General features: G+C 49.1%; 2 protein-coding genes across 2 annotated transcripts in view; one reads left to right on the top strand and one right to left on the bottom strand.

Moving 5' to 3' along the window:
* LOC146830006 (GTPase IMAP family member 7-like) overlaps positions 1-17,673 on the top strand; it is a 211,798-nt gene that overhangs the window by 40,425 nt on the left and 153,700 nt on the right. The window lies entirely within an intron of this gene.
* Positions 5,389-6,039, bottom strand: LOC146830007 (histone H1.3-like). Its single transcript, XM_085604244.1, has one exon. The coding sequence runs from the start codon at positions 6,037-6,039 to the stop codon at positions 5,389-5,391; it is 651 nt and encodes a 216-aa protein (XP_085460370.1).

Below are 17,673 nucleotides of genomic sequence, written 5' to 3'. Positions count from 1 at the left end.
GGGTCTAAAACCAGACTAAGTGGTGTAGATGGTCACTGAGGTTCTCATAGAGATATCTGTTAATAGTTTTGTCTAAAACCTTGACTTCAAATGGTATCAGGGAGAAATGTCTATAGCTGGTGAGCAATGAAGGGCCCGTTGAAGGGTTTATTCAGCAGTGGGAGGACAGCAAAGAGTTGGAATGTTCAGAATGAGTGTGAGCAAGGTGCAGATGGGCTTCAGTCCTCTAGAGTAGGTGTGGTGGGGCCCCTGAGTGAATGGGCTTCATGATGGTGGCAGTTTCCTCTGGGGTGATGGCAGGCCATGTGGTTTGAATTGTTTCTTGATGCATTTGGCAAGGTCTGTAGGGTCCAGTTGGAGATTGAAGCTGCTCTAAGTGGTGGTGATTTTGTTGCTGGAAATTGAGAAAGATTGTTGCAGAGGTCTTGTGAGGGTGTGATCATGTTGGAGGCGGCATATCGTGACGTGAAATCCTTCAAAATGGTGAAGGTTTTTTTGCCTTTGCTGCTGATAGCTTCTAAGAGGGGTGTTTGTTGCTCCCGACCATTTGATGGTTGCACCTCAGGACAAATTTGAATGTCCTCCTTTCTGAATTGTCCCAGCTCAGTCTATATTTACGTTCCATTGTTAGCAGTGGCATTTCATTAGTCTGTGATGCGAAGTGTCCGAAGAGATCCAAGCCTGGATCGAAGATGAGAAGAACCTGAAAGCAGAGGGGACAGAGTCTGGGTCACTTGCCAGTGACCAGGAAGGCGATGAGCAGATGCCCACCGATGTCGGGTGATTTCAGGTGAAAGAGGTGAAGCTTTACTCTTCAGCCACGAGGACCAGGAGGCGTCGAGGACAATCAGGAGCTGGATTTGAGCTGTCCCACAAAGGGATGTCGAGTGCTGCAGTGTTGGTACCCGGATTGGACACAACAAGCCTTGGCAATTGCAACCCAAGCAGAAACAAGAAAGATGCTTCAGTGCAGACCAGCAAGGACTGTGGGACTCACCACTTGGATGGGAGTCAGGGCACGTCTGGGGCAACCAGGAAAGCTCAAGGAAATGCAAAGTTACCCCCTCAGGGACCCACCATTCAACGGACCAGGGATCATGAAGGGACCTGGAGACGAGTCACAAAATGGTAGCCCACGGGTCACTCGGAATGACCAGGCTGACAATCTTCGGTGGATTCAGTGCTCGAGGTAGGGGCTACAAGTCAGCCCAAGCATGACTTAAAGAGACGTCAAGAAGTCAATGCACTTGCAGAAATGCACGGTGACCAGGAGTTCTGGTTCCACGCAACTCACGAGGGCTGCGGGTCTTAGCTTTGCTGGGTTGCTCGGGTCGGCCTCTGAGATGTCTGGAAATCCTCTTCCTGGGCTGCAAATACTTCGGAGTCTGGCGGGAGCTTTGATGATGCAGACTGGCAAATTGCTTCCTTGGTGCCTGCCAAGCAGGGGAGTCACTCCTTGACCCCAAGGGAGATATCTTCAGACCTCTGGTCTTGAGCAGAGTGTCGAAGGTCCAGGATTCAGTGTCAGCGTTTCGTCCAGGGTAATCTCAAGTCCTAAAGACAGGGTCCCATACTTATACTAAGGTAGGGGGTTGGACATACTTTGGGGAACCACCTATGGAAGGGTTTGGAAAGAGGAGTGGCTACACCCATTTCCTTTGTCCAGTTTAGCACCAGAGCAGGGACTGGAAGCCCCTGAACCGGTTTGATCTGGACTATGCACATGGACACCAAATGTGCTCCCAGTGCAGGACTACAAAGCACTCAGAGTGCTCCCACCTAGCCCCAATACACATCAGCCTGTCTGGGAGGTGGTTACACCTCCCTGTGACAGGAAACCTATTGTCCAGGCCTCCACTGCCAGAGTTTCGGTCAGCAGCAGGAGGCTAGACCTGTGTCTGTGGCTGCAGCATCCATTTTGTGACGCCAGGGCTCTATTAAGTTTCTACCGGGTATACCAGTGCTGTCATGTCTCTCCCTCTAGAAGGGTGGGATCATACTGCCACACCAGTTACTGGTGTGGAGGTATGATACCAAGGTGTTTGACACAAAACACGACATATTGCCAATCCAAAGTTAGCATTTACTGTTTGTTTATAATGCACTTAAGAGTATATGGTCAGGCTGTACTACAAACAGCATCAGAGAAGGGCCTCTGAACACTGCAGAGGGGCTCTGCTCATGCAGGGGCACCCTCTCACATAAGAACCAAGCACTCTGCCTTCAGGATTGATAAGGCCAGCCATAGGAGTGACTTAAAGGTTTATATGTGTGTATATGGTAAGACATAGTGAACCTACATCTCAGTAAGGGGTGCATGCACCACCTTACCCAGGCTGCAGTAGCAGACCTGTGGTGTCATTTTGGGTGGCTTTCCAGGCATAATACATGCTCAAGCCCCTGGTTGGCCTCTGGAGTACCTATGCCCTAGGTGCATAGTATACCATATATTAGGGGCTTACAAGGGCACCTCAGATCCAATCTGGAATGTACCTAAAGTACATGGAATAATTTTAGAGAGGAAGCAGCTAGGCTGGGGCCCTGATTAGCATGGTCCCAGCCAGACTAAAGTAAAAAAACAGTGAAACACCAGCAAAAAGTGGGGGTAAACATGTGAAGCAGATCCTACTCTCCTACATCAGGTACTCCAGCACTGCAGCCAGACAGACTGGGGCACCGGCGCAGACCCTCTCGGCGTAGCTTCCCTTCCAGAGCAGCCTGTGCACACGGCCCACGGGGAACTGGAGCCCGGCTCTGGAAAAGCGTGTCTTGGCCTTAGCGTGGGCCTTGCCTCCTTGCTTTCCGCGTCCAGACATGGCGATCAATGCAGGGGCTCACTCACACGACAGAGTGAATAGAACTGCTGCTCCGCTAGACTCCAGTAGTATAAAGACTTCGGGTGCGTCTCATTGGTTGACAGCTAGGAGCAGATAGTACTTCGCATTGGAGGGAGGAGGGCTTCTGTTCCACCAATCAGAGAACCGGAACCACACTGCACTAGGAAGTGGGGGCCCTGCCTATGCCTGCCAATGAGAAGGGAGAGCAGGGAAGCAGCTGCTTTACATGCCCAGCCTATAAATACAAGTGCTGGGCTCGCTGGTTTTATTTCTCTCGGCTCCACAGCAAGCGGTGCAGATTGTCGACCATGCCTGAACCAGCCAAGTCCGCGCCGGCTCCTAAGAAGGGCTCCAAGAAAGTGCTCTCCGAGCCACCCTAGAAGGATGGAAAGAAGCGCAAGAGGAGCAGGAAGGAGAGCTATGCCATCTACATTTACAAAGTGATGAAGCAGGTGCACCTGGACACCGGCGTTTCCTCCAAGGCCATGGGCATCATGAACTCCTTCGTGAACGACATCTTCGAGCGCATCGCTGGAGAGGCTTCCCACCTGGCTCACTCCAACCAGACCGCAGTGCGCCTTCTGCTGCCCGGAGAGCTGGCCAAGCATGCTGTGTTGGAGGGCACCAAGGCCGTCACCAAGTACACTAGTGCCAAGTAAGGCTTCGAGGCGCATCCCCAACTAACACAACGGCTCTTTTAAGGGCCACCACTTCCTCCCCTAAGAACTAATGTGCTTCTATAACGACAGGAGAAATATGTGTTTTATGAGGGTAATGCTGAGCTCAGAAAGGCCCACTCTCACTGGGCTTGCTGCAGACCGAGGGACGATAGAGCAGGTAAGCCGTTTTGCCTCTTTAAATAAACATGTCTATATGAATGAGCCCTCTTTGGGACCAAGTGGCACATAAGCACTGTAATGTAAAGATGACGTTAAATAAGCCCACATGGTTGCCCCCGGGGGTTATTGTTTTCCATGTTATGGGCGAACAGTTTTAATGTGTGCAGGTTTAACGGTGTGTTTGTACTTTAAGACCACGGGGAACGGCAATAATCCGCCCCTGGGCAAACGCTCCCGAAATCAGACACATGAACCCGATGTACCGGGAGCACAGATGCCCCATAGAACTGGCTTGTGACCAGCGGATCCCTACACAACCCTCTACCCCCCAAAAAAGCTCTTTATTTAATGAAGCACACGTTGAAGAGGTGTTTGTGCACTGTGAACACGAAGTGCTCTGGTTTCCCCAGAGCCGCTATAAGTTACTAAGTACGCGTGGTACTCACAGCCCACTGACCCTAACCTGTAGAACATGCCATGGCAGATAAGAGAAGCTCGTACGTGACAGGGTGGTGGCCATTAAAAGAGCCGTTGTGGTGTTTGTTCTGGTCGGTCTTTCGCCTGAGGCCCGCTCGCCTCGCATACAACGGGCCAGCTGGATGTGCTTGGGCATGATGGTCACCCTCTTGGCTTGGATGGCGCACAGGTTGGTGTCCTCAAAGAGCCCGATCAGGTAGGCCTTGCTGGCCTCCTGCAGGGCCATGACTGTGGAGCTCTGGAAGCGCAGGTCAGTCTTGAAGTCCTGGGCGATCTCCCTCACTAAGCGCTGGAAGGGCAGCTTGCGGATGAGGAGCTCGGTGGACTTCTGGTAGCGGCGGTCACGGTGCTGGACCGGTAGCGGTGAGGCTTCTTGACTCCGACGGTGGGAGGCGCACTCTTGCGGGCAGCCTTGGTGGCCAGCTGCTTGCGAGGCGCTTTGTCACCAGTGGACTTGCGGGCTGTCTGCTTGGTGCGGGCCATGGCGAGAGTGGTCTCTCTCAGCGACGAGTGGGAAGAATGGAGTCTGCCGGGCAAAGAGCCCTATTTACGCACTTAGAGACAGTGGGCTGCTCTGACTGGCTGAAGAGACCGCCCCACATTTGAAAATAGCCCGCAGTGTGCAACAATTGGTTACTGAACTGGAGGCTGCAGCCTATCTGTCCAATGAGCTGTGGCAAAAAGTAACCCTCCGGTTGGATGATGTACGTTGGAGCCGAAGCCCGCGCTTCGGTCAGCCTTTGTCTTCGTGTCCATCTATTCATTTATAGTCACGCAAACCACTCGACCCCCTTCTCGACCCTGGTCAACTGGGAGAGGAGCCCGAGATGCCATAAGTACACCGCCCTTGGTCACCCTGAAACAACAATTTAAAGTTCACAATCGTCTGCTTTATGCAGACACTATTTTGAATCTGCCCCGGATAAAGTGAAAGCACCAAGACACACACATTATCACACATTTATTATAAACTGAGGTCTAATAACTCCATACCCACCTTTTATCCTTTGTTATAAAGATTCCAATCCACGCAGCACCTAAAGAGACGTTTTTATGGCCATGATCACACACAGCACTCGCGTGTGGAAAGGTGCACTATGGATTTACTGTGCCGTTTATTATTATAGAGAAGTGTGCACGCGGGGTGCAAGGGTGGGGACGAACAAGCTCTCTTCTAGACCGGGTGGATGGCTCTTAAAAGAGCCGTTGTGTTTGCAGTGTCTCGGTGCAAGCCCTTACTTCTTCTTGGGCGCTGCCTTCTTGGGCTTGGCTGCTTTGGGCTTGGCTGCCTTGGGTTTCACTACCTTGGCAGGGCTTTTCTTGGCCACTTTGGGCTTCACCACCTTGGCTTTCGCTGGGCTCTTGGCAGCCTTCTTGGCGGGGGCAGCCTTGGGCTTCTTGGGGCTCTTTGCTGCCACTGGCTTCTTGACCTTCTTCGGGCTCTTCTTGACCCCCGCGGGAGCCTTTTTGGGCTTCTTGGCGGCAGGGGCAGCTTTCTTGGCCGCTGGTTTCTTGGTCTTGGTGGCTGCCTTCTTGGCCACCTTCTTGCCCTCCAGCTGCTTCTTGTTCACCTTGAAGGATCCGGAGGCCCCGGTGCCCTTCAGCTGGGCCAGGGCGCCTTTGCTGACCAGGCTCTTGAGGGAGGCCTTAACCCGGCTCTTGTTCTTGTCCGCATCGTAGCCGACGGCGATCAGCCCCTTCTTCATGGCCGCCAGGGAGACTCCGGTCCTCTCGGCAGAGGCGGTCACCACCTTCAAGATCAGATCGGACACGCTGGGAACGGAAGGCTTCTTGGCCTTGGAGGCCCCCGCTGTCTTCTTCTGCTGCTTCTTCTTGGTGGCGACCTCAGCGGGAGGAGCCGCGGCGGCTGGATCGGTTTCGGCCATTGCAATGCAAGTCTCGGCGCGGGCGCTGTCACGGAACAGAAATGTCCCTTACGGCCCGAGCCCCGTGAATATATACAGGGAGGAGCCAGCCTCTGATTGGTCCCGAGCAGACAGGGCTGTGCGAGGCGCACTCGGCTCTCTGCTCCGAGCTGACTTTTGTGTTTCCTACCTACGGATTATCCACGTTAAACACGCGCTTCCACGCATACATGACCAGGAGCCCAGCTTCGGCCCTCTCCCGCGCCTGCCCCCGTTTCGGATCCACCCCTCATCCCTGGCTTGTGATCGGCGGGGAGACTCGGCGCTCCCCCGATGGCAGACGCCTTCATGCCTGAAATCCCAGGATCCGGGCCCCTTTTCCCGGTCCACTCTTGCCTCCTGCGGCCGGGAGCGGCGGCACGCGGGAGGGAGGGGGCTCCTGCAGGGAGCGGGCCCTGTGGCGTCACAGTGGGGCTGCGGGGGCCGCGGGGAGCGCGTTCTGGAAAGGGCCGAAGTAACACAGGGCTCCACCGGCTGAGCGTGGGGTGGAAACAATGCCAGGGAGCCCCCGGCCCGGGGGCCAGGGGGCCCTCCCCGCGCGCCTGCACCCTCGGCTGTGGCACCCATGGTTTGGGCACAGCCGGGGGCCTTTTACAAGCAGCGGGGCACGGCCCTGGCTCCGGCCACGCATGCATCACCAGGCAGCCGTGTGCTGGCAGCTTCACATGCAGGCAGAGGGCATTCCCTGCCGAGCGCCGAGCTAGAGGAGACGGGTGCAGACTCAATAAAATAAATACACAGTGACACAATCAAGGAAGGCGGCCGAGTTAGGCCTACATGTTTAAAGACACCCCAAGTGAGAGCAGAGGGTGTGAATGCACCTGAAATGGTGACCCCAGTACCGGCATGGAGGCACTCTGCTGAGCTGATTTTTACAGCTGGAGCTAGGTTTATGTCTGAGGTGACATCTGTAGACAGAGTGAGTTACTGTATGTCAGACGCTGAGCCTATGACCGGGGGGAGGCCCGCTGCGGAACTGAATAGTACAGTACAGAGTGAGGCATGTGACTACCACTGTTCTACTGAGCCCTATCGCTGGAGTGGGGGCCACCCCTGAATCCAATGGTATGTCACGAGGGAGACCTGAGACCAGAAATCATATTCTGCGCCCTGTAGCCTGATCGAGGCCTGCTGCTAATTTGGATGGAGGTAGGGGAAGAAGACAAAACACTTCACATAGTCCAGAACGTACATGAACACCATTCACAGTATCAGATCTTAGCCTTCAGGATCTCCGGCCCATCCCTAGCTTCCAGGTACCTGTTTTAGTAATATTTGTGACTCTATGAGGTTTCCAGGTTCGAGGGGACAAAGTCACTCCTTCTACCCAGGGCTCTGGAGCTCCGCGCAGGGTAAGATTTTACATTTTCCCCTTGGGTGGAGTTGAAACAAAGAAAACACTTCACATAGCCTAAAAGGTACATAAATTCAAGTTGAGATCTTGGCCCGCAGTGCCATGGGCATATTTCTACCCTCCAAGAACCTGTTTTAGTGATAATTGCGAAATTATGAGGTGTTCAGCTTCAAGGAGACAAAGGCACTCCTTCTACCCAGGACTACGGAGCTCAGCGTTGGGTAAGATTTCAGCGTTTCCCCGTGGGTGGCGGGAAGTGCTTTCCTTATTCACAACCTTCCAAGGGGAAAACCTAAAAACTTCCCCTGCGCGAAGCTCCATAGACCTGGGTAGAAGGAGTGACTTTGTCCCCTTGTAGCTGAAGGCTTCATAATGTCACAACTACCACTAAAACTGGTGCCAGGAGGCTGGAAGTAGGCCCAAGGCCACGCAGGTCTTTTCCTGTAACTGTAAAGGGGTTAAATACACTTTGTTGAGTATGTGAAGTGTTTTGTTTTCACACCTCCAGCCAGGGGTGAAACCTGAAATTTTACCCTGCTTGTAGCTCCATAACCCTGGGTAGAAGGTGTGACTTTGTTCCCTTGAAGCTTAATAACTCAAAATGTCACAAAGTATCAGTAAAACTGGTGCCTGGAGGCTGAAAAAACACCCAAGGCCTTGCAGGCCTTGTTCTGATACTGTAAAGGAGTTAAATACAGTTTACTAGGTATGTGGAGTGTTTTGTTTTAACATCTCCAGCCAGGGGTGAAACCTGAAATCTTACCCTGCGCGGAGCTCCATAACCCTGGTTAGAAGGTGCGACTTCATCCCTTCGAAGCTTAATACCTCAAAATGTCACAAAGTATCAGTAAAAATGGTGCCTGGAGGCTGGAAATGGGCCCAAGTCCTTGAAGGCCAAGGTCTGATACTGTAAAGGGGTTAAATACGTTGCTCTCCATTGGCTCCCCATTCAGCAACGGGTGGATTTGAAGGCCTTGTGTCTGGTCCACAAAGCATTCTATGGTGGGGGAGCTAAAGATATTCAAAAAATGTATATCCCAGTCCGCTCATTAAGATCCAGCACGTTGGGTCTTCTCCACCTTGATAGGATTAGGAGAGTGAGATGGGGTGGAAGAACCTTCTCTAACTGTGCAGCGAAGCTGTGGAATAAACTGCCAACAGCCATGTGATTTCAATCAAATAGACAATCCTTTAGTAAAGAACTAAAGACCTGGCTGTTCGCCTTAACATAGGCTCGTGATATAGGGTGCAACACTTTCATTTACACCAGCGCCAAGACGCCTCGGCATTCGAGTGCTTTACAAATATATATCCTATCCTATCCTATTCTAGCTCAAAAGTGATACCCTTCCCCTACTCCTACTCATGACCTTGGAGACGGAATGATGGTCTGTCTGACAGTGCCAGCGGGTATGGGTTCCCAAAGATTAACGCTGCCTTACCAAGTCCATCACTCTCCTTTTTCTAACTCAAAAATGATACCCTTTCCCACCCCTCCTCACAACCCTGGAAACTGAGTGCTGATCTATCTGACAATGACATCCACAACCTCCTCCTTTCCTACTCCCACATGAAAGATACAAATATGGCCTTTCTGGGTCAAATTCAAACCATTCAGGCTAACCCTTACTGAGAACATAGTTTCAACCAAAGAGCTGTAAACAATGACAATGTCAAGAGTAAAAACATCTCTAAACCTACCACTATGCACACCAATAACCAATTGAAATGTATGCTCCTCAACTGTAGATTGGCTGTTAAACAGGCGTCTGATATTTATGACCTCATTCTTAAACATGAGTTTGACATCATTATCCTCATGGAAACATAGTTAAACAACTCATCTCCACCTGTCCTAGACCTGCTAGTCCCTCCTAATCACTGCATCATTCGACTAGATTGCACTAAGAATGCTGGTGGGAGAGTAGCTTGTATCTACATTAACACCCTCTCTGTGATCCAATCAGAAACTGCCATTTAGCCCACTTGTGAATATCGTTGCATCAACATCGCTAGCAACTAAGGGTGGGCTTTCAACTGCGTTCTGCCGGCGGAGTTCACAGAGTTTTGCCACTCCGTGCTCTGGTTTGGAACGCGGATTTCAGCAAAAAAACTCCTCCGGATGCTGGCTTAGCAGAGTTGAGTTTGCCACTTACCAGCAGCATGCTCATCACCCTTATGTAGTTTGTATATGCTGAAGGCACAGCCGGTGCATCTCTCAGTGAGTGGTGTTTAGTAACATCCGGTTAGGCGCATGCACCGCAAGTCCATCACTTCCTGTTTCACTGTACATGCTCTCGTCATCAGAGAGCCAGAGTGACTTCAGATCACTTCCGGTTGCAATGCGGTCTACGGGTGAGAGACGTTTAAAGATTCAGTCTACATAGGGAGGCAGTCGAGTTAGGCCTACATGTTTAAAGATACCCGAAGTGAGAGCAAGGGGTGTGAATGCACATGAAATGGTGACCCCACTACCTGCATAGAGGCACCCTGCTGAGCATGATTTTTACAGCTGGAGTTAGGTTTACATCTCAGTTGACATATGTAGACAGAGTGAGTTACTGTATGTCAGACGCTGACCCTATGACCGGGGCGGAAGCCTACCGCTGAACTAAATGGCACAGTACAGAGTGAGGCCTGTGACTACCACTGTTATATTGAGCCCTATTGCTGGAGTGGGGACCGCTCCTGAATCGAATGGTATGTCAAGAGTGCGACCTGTGACCACAAATCAGATTCTGTGCCCTGTAGCCCGATCGAGGCCTGCTGCTAATTTCAGGGTTTCCCCTTGGATGGAAGTGGGGAACATAAACCACTTCACATAGTCCAGAACGTACATGAACACAATTCACAGTTTCAGAGCTTAGCCTTCAGGATTTTTGGCCCATCCCTAGCTTCCAGGTACCTGTTTTAGTAATAGTTGTGACACTCTGAGGTTTCCAGGATCAAGGGAACAAAGTCACTCCTTCTACCCAGGGATGTGGAGCTCCGCACAGGGAAAGATGTCACGTCATACCCTTGGACGGAGGTGTAAAAATAAAATACTTCACATAGCCCAAAACTGTACAAAACCCCTTCACCATATCAGAATAGAGCCTTCAGGGCAGTGGGCCATTTCTAGCCTCTAGGGACCTGCTTTAGTGATATTTGTGACATTATCAGGTGCTCAGCTTCAAGGGGACAAGGCACTGCTTTTACCCAGGGCTATGGAACTCAGTGCAGGGTAAGATTTCAGGTTTCACCCCTGGCAGGAGGTGTGAAAACAAAACACTTCACATACTCAGTAAAGTGTATTTAACTCCTTTACAGTATCAGAACAAGGCTGTATGCTGATACTGCAACAGGGGGAAATCTTACCCTGCGCGGAGCTCCATAGCCCTGTGTAGAAAGAGCGACTTTGCGCCTGGAGGCTAGAAATGGGCTTGAGACACTGAAGTCTTGGATCTGATAATGTAAAGGGCTTTATATACCTTTTGAGTGAAGTTTTTTTTCTCCACCTCCAGCCAAGGGGTAAATCCTGAAATATTACTCGAATCGGAGCTCCATAGCTCTGGGTAGAAAAAGTAGTCTCCTTGAACCTAAATAGTTAGTAAAAAAAAATGTGTTAACATTTTAAATGGGTGCCTAGAGGCTAAAAATGGACCAGAGACGCTGAATTTTCAAATCCGAATCTGTGAAGGACTTTATGTAATTGTTTGTGTGAGAAAAGAAAATATATGTATATATATTTTTTTTTTGCCCACCTCCAGCTTAAGGGGAAAAACTAAAATGTTATCCAGGTCGGAGCTCCATAGCCCTGTGAAGAAAAAGTTACTTTGTCCCCTTGAACCTAAATAGTTAGTAAAAAAAAATGTGTTAACATTTTAAACGGGTGTCTAGAGGCTAAAAATGGACAGAGACGCTGAATTTTCAGATCCGATACTGTGAAGGGCTTTATGTAATTTTTTGGGTGTATATATATATATTCACAGAAAAAACCATAGGTTTCAGGCACGTTATAGTTAGGAATTAGCATTTAAAAAACCTCAGAAATTCACTGAAAAAACCATAGGTTTCAGGGGTGTTATAGTTAGCTGGACTTTTCACTTGTACAAAACCATTGAAATTCCCCCGTTATAGTTAGTTCAGCTAACTATAACTCGCGCGCCCGCAATGCACTGCTGATGACATCACATATTACATCACTGATGACATGGTCAGTGACATCACTCATGACATCACTGATGACATCTCAAATGACATCACTGATGACATCACTGATGACATCATCCTTGTGATAGAGTTCAAAGGTTTTTTAAATGCTAATTTCTAACTATGCCTACAGAGATAGGACATGTGAAGAAAGAAGAAAAAATGCACAGAAAGAAAAAAAAGAAGTGCAGAAAGAAGCAACAGAAGTCCACAAAGACGAAGAAAAGTGCAGGAAGAAGGATAACGTGCAGAAAGAACAAAAAGAAGAGCAGAAAGAAGCCTTGTTGCAAAATCATCCTGTACCCTCAACCTTTTCAGACGGATACTGGTGGTAACTGAGTCTGACTAACCAGTCCTAGAGCCAGTGCTATGTTAAAAGACACTTAGAATACAGTGAAAACACCTACATACACTAGGGAACATTATGCGTTGGGGTCCCCCTGTGATTAGCATGACCTCCTCTGTAAGCCCCTAGTATATAATAGGGCAGGGGGATTAAAACTACCTCTTAAAACAGGCCACAGGGCGTTTTTGCACACGTTAACTCAGGCCCCGTCCCCTCCCTTCACCACTGTGTAAACACGCCCTGTGTCCGTTTTTAGTTGGGAGATTAAGTTCATTTGAATCCTGAGGGTCCCTAGGGTCCAACTAGCCCACTAGGTACCTCCAGTAAGTGCCACAGAGCTGCGTTGCAGAGAGGTGTAAAAAGTGGCACGGCCTGGACCACCTCTCTGCAATGCAGCTCAGTGGCGCTTACTGGAAGCACTTGGTGGGCTAGTTAGCCCCCAGGGGCCCTCAGTATTATATCCCCAATTTAAAACGTGCCATAGTGCGAGTTTGCACACGTCACCTCAGGCCCCGTCCTCTCCCTTCACCACTGTGTAAACGCGCCCTGTGGCTGTTCTAAGTTGAGAGATTAAGTCCCCTTGAATCCTAAGGGTCCCTAGGGTCAAATTAGACCACTAGGTACCTTCAGTAAGCGCCAGAGAGCTGTGTTGCAGAGAGGTGTAAAAAGGGGCTTGGCCTCAGAACACCTGTCTGCAGCGCAGCTCCCTGGCGCATACTGGAGATGCCTGTTGGGCTAGTTGGCCCTCAGGGACCCTCAGTATTGAAGTGGAATTAATTCCCCAACTTACAACTCACCAGGGGGCGCGTTTGCAGAGTGCTGCAAGGAGGGGGCGTGGCCTCCGGCACGATGCCAGTCTTTTATTTATTTAAATTTTTTAAGAAGGGGGGCTGTGTGGTTCCCCTTCTTATTCTAATTTATTGGCCTTGATGACCCCATCCCCCAGGGCCTGTCTCCTAATTATATTTTTTTGACCCCAATCCGCAGGGCCGGCCACTGTTTTTTATTATTTTTTAAAAATATATTTTTATAGACACACCAAAGACATACTCGACAAACCGTACGTATCTATCACCATGACGATTTGCGTGATATTCATTAAAAGGCGACTATGCATACAATGAATCCACGTGGAATGTATTTACACCACTAGTGAAGCTCTGACATGTCTGATGCCCTACCGTGCCTAATCCCGGTAGACACCCTTGTTGTTTATTTATACAAACATGGGTAGCTATTGACGGGCACATTTAATACACATGCACACCAAGCCATTCAAAGGGGATTCGACAAACATTCGACCAAAACTATGCAAGAAACACCCCTCACGGTTAATAAAACACACATCCACTGCCGGATGTGTAATACTTTTTATTTTACTCTCTGGAAAGGGGACGAACATCACTTGAGAGTCACAACGCGCTGCTGGCAGAGCCCAATGCTGTGTTAAACCCACCATTGCCTGCTGAGTGCCACACACCTCTGTGTTGTATTCCACCAGCTAGTGCATATGCTATGACACTCTCTAGCCCATGTGCACTATAACACCACCCCGTGAATATGTCATGCCACACTTGTCTTCGCACGGGTTATATTGCCCCATCTAACGTGCCTTCCTCGATGCCTATGTTATAACGCACAGTGATATGCCATACATATTACAATCTGGGATCCATATCTTTGTCACAGTGCATATGCAACGTTACACTCCCCAGCACATATTTTATATTACAACTTTAGAGACTAGTTAGGTTACACAACACTGCCCTGTGCATATTACACTCCAAGGCGCATATCGCATAGCACGCGCTAGTGCCTGTGCTATCTCGCGCTCTCCAATGAATCTGTCATTGCGAACAATGTATTGCATATTATATTTCACGCCCGGTTCATCTTATATCACACTTTTTGGTGCATAGTTTATACCATACACTATATCTAGTTTTCATTTTCAATAGCGCTCTCAGGACTATGTTCTATATAACACTGTGTTCACCTACCCTTTTCACGGGCATTACATTTTGCGATAGGGGGTGGAGGGTCAGGGGGTGTTTCTGCCAAGTGAGCCCGGAGTCACAGTCACAAACGTCCTCTTCTTCCTGAATAAAAGTGAGATTATGCTGCATACTTGTTCATATTTTAAGTAGTTCGCACAGACACACGTTTTAAAAACAATAAAGTTCCTAATACCCGCCTTCTCTGAACAGTTGGCTTGCTGCCCCATCCCCCTCCTCCCTATGTTGTGTGAATCCATGGACTAGCCTCCTCCCTCCTGCCATGCATGGTCTGATGTCCTGTCACTGCCCTCAATTTAGTATGATGTACCAGTCCACTCCTCCTGCCCTCCATTGCCCAATTCTATGCCCCATCATTGACCTCCTGCTTAAACTCTGTGCTTAGCTTGCTGCCCCTATTCTCCTTCCCCCTGCCCTCCGATGTCTTTGTGCATGCCCCTGCACCATCCTTTTTGCCCACCATGCTCCATGGACCTGCCACTCCTATCTACTCTGAGTGTTCTGTTGAGCTGCCACTCCCCTCCCACCTGCCTAGCATTGTCAGATGACTGTAACCTGTCCCTGCCACCTCCACCCTGCCTGTCCACATGCCATGCCCCTATCCTCTTCCTCCTATCCTACATGGTCCATTGTACTGCCACACCCTTCTGCCCTCCCTGGTCTGTTGTGCTGCAACTGCTCCTCCTGCCTGCCCCGTGCGGTCTGTTGTGAGGCACCTTCCCCTGAACTTTCTTGTCTGTGCACAGGTCCTGACCCTCCCTTCTATCCTCCATCGTCCTTTGTGCATGCCCCTGCACCCTCCTTCTTGCCCATCATAGCCATTGTGCTGCCACTAACCCTCCCACTTGCCATGCATGGTCTTCTGTGCTGCCATGGCCCCTCCCACCTTCCCTGTGTGGTCAGTTAGCTGGCCCTGACCCCCTCCCACCTTCCCACCATGGTCTGTGTGTAATCCATCACAGTCTCACTGTTGCTCTTCATGGTGTGTCTTGCTTCTAGTGCCCATCCTGCCTGAACTCCATGGCTATCTTGCTGCTCCTGCCCTGCCCCCTTGCCCCCAGCCCTCTGTTTACATGTGCAGACCCCTACTCCCTCCCTCCTGGCTTGTCTTTTCCATTGTAATGCCCCTGATCCGTCCCTCCTGCCCTTTATGGTCTGTTATGCTGCAGCTTTCTCTCCTGTCTGTCCATTATGGTCAGCTAGCTACCATTGCCTCTTGCCCCTCTGTTCTCTGTTGTCCATGTGCATGGTCCTGTCCCCTCCCTCTTGCTTTCTATGGATTGTTGTGCTGCACTCCCGTCCCGCATGCCCTGTGTGGTGTATTGTGCTGCTGCAAACCCTGATGCCTGCCCTGCAGGGTCAGTTTGGTGCACCTCTCCATGTCCCTTCTGTCCTCTGTTATCCAAGTCCATGTCCCTACCCCATTTCCTTCCATGATCCAATGTACCATACTTGCGAACATTTTGAACTTGGTAAGAGGGAGATTTTGAAAACAAAACTGGGGTATTGATTTTCCCCTTTGAGTTACATTGAAAAAGAGGAGATTGTAGACAGGAGACAGATCAAATAAAGCCCATTTGAGCTTAAAAACATTGGGCGTTTCCTGGCTGAATCGGGTCTGTTGGCATGTATGGTTGTACTACCATTGCCTCTTCCTTCTTCCCACAATGGTCTATTACATTGCCACAGCCTCTCTTGCAAGTCCTGTATTGTTGGTTTGTTGCCCCTGCCCCCCTTTCCACTGCCCTCCATAGTCTGTTGTGCTGCCACTGCCCTTCCTGCCTGCTCAGTGTGGTTAAATTGTTGCCTTTGCACCCTCCTACCTGCCTTCAATTTTCAGAGTCCGTGCCCCTGGCCTCTGCCTCTCAACAGTATCCTAATGAACAACTAGATTGCTAACATTCTATATTTATTACAAAAGTGTGGAACGCCTGACGTCATCTTGATGTAATCAAAACTGTAATACCTAGAGCATTTCCTTTAGAAATTACATATATGAGAGCGTCTTATTGGGATCAAAATTATGGTTAGTGCTCTAAAAGACTAAAATAAGGACATATTTTCTGAGTTTTCAAATAGCGACAAAGCACTTTTAAATTATTTGTTATCTTTATGTTTTTTTATCCAGATGACCACTTGATTAAATGTTGCACTTAGGGGAGAGGATGTGGTGTTACTTCCAGAACTGCAGACTTTGCAACTGGGGAACCAGGTTGGAGTTTCTGCTTCAGCTCGACATTCTGTGATTCTGGTCAAATCACTTAGTCTCCCCATGTCTACAACCAAAATGAATTTGTTCTTGTGTGATGTAACCAATGCTCATGTAAAGCACTCCAATACCTGACAAGTCTGCACTATATAACACTGCAAAAACACAAAATAATAAGTGTTTTGCACACTTCTGTCATTGGGCTATATTTGGGCTACATCTGGGTGATTTTGGGCTACATTTGGGCTCTTTTGTCTCCGGTGGCCATCTTGGGAGATTTATTTGTTATGAAGTTTCCTAATTTCCTCATGTACTGCAGTCTCCTCAGTGGGAAATGCTTTCAGTTTTTTACTTTGATTCCATCATGAAGGTATTCAGATATGTCACACATTTGCCATTAATTCTGAATGTTAGCACTCTAGTTGCTCATTAGATCACTGTAGTAAAACTACTGTTCACCATGGAAGTCTGCTCCTGGTATTAAAAGTGCATGTTTCAGTCTGCATGTCAGAATTTTTTAATGAAATAGAAGAGGATTTGAGAAGTCACTCAAAATGTGCCCTCATTTTCTTTCTTCAGCATTAATCATAATTTCTATGGCAAAATGAACCCCCTCATTGTGTTCCTTTTTAAATGAAATGTTTTAAGTGTTACCAGATTATTCCAATCAAGATGGCTTCAGGTGTGCCATACGTTTGTCATAATGAAGACAGTAAGCGCTCTAGTTGTTTTTAAGAACACTCTGGGACATTCTGTCATTGGGCTATACTTGGGCTACATCTTGGTGATATTTGGGCTACATTTGGGCTCTTTTGTCTCTGGTGGCCATCTTGGGAGACTTATTTGTTATGAAGTTTCCTAATTTCCTCATTTGCTGCAGTCTCCTCAGTAGGAAATACTTTCAGTTTTTTACTTTGATTCCATCAAGAAGGCATTCAGATGTGTCACACATTTGCCATAAATTCAGAATGTTAGCACTCTTTTTGCTCATTAGGGGCCATATGTAGGAAGCCCAATACCGGTCGGTAACGGCCGATTTTCGGTAAATATCCCGTTACCGACCGGTAGTCAGGCTTTTGGTATGTAGGGGGCACATTTCAGGATTCGGTAATTTTACCGATTCGGTAAATACCGAATCCTGAAATGATATGTAGGGGGAGTGTGTGGTTGTTGTGGGGATTCGTTATTTACCACCAACTAAAAGTTGGTGGTAAATGACGAATAGCTGTAAGAAAGCATTTTTTTGCACTTTGAAGTGTGCAATGTGGCAGACATACATGCCCTTAGGGCATGTATGTGTGCCACATGTGCACACATGCAGGAATCAGGGGTGCAACAGGGTGTCACTGTGACACCCTGCCACCCTTGATTGTGCTCCCCCCATTACCGAATCAGTATTTACCGATTCGGTAATGGTAACTGGCTTCCCATTGATTCCTATGGGCCTCCTGGCCCATAGGAATCAATGGGAAGCCAGTTA

This window comes from Triturus cristatus, chromosome 5_1, assembly GCF_964204655.1.
Source record: "Triturus cristatus chromosome 5_1, aTriCri1.1, whole genome shotgun sequence".
Lineage (NCBI taxonomy): Eukaryota > Metazoa > Chordata > Amphibia > Caudata > Salamandridae > Triturus > Triturus cristatus.
Note: the sequence above shows the minus strand (reverse complement) of the source record. Positions and strands in the feature narration are given on the sequence as shown.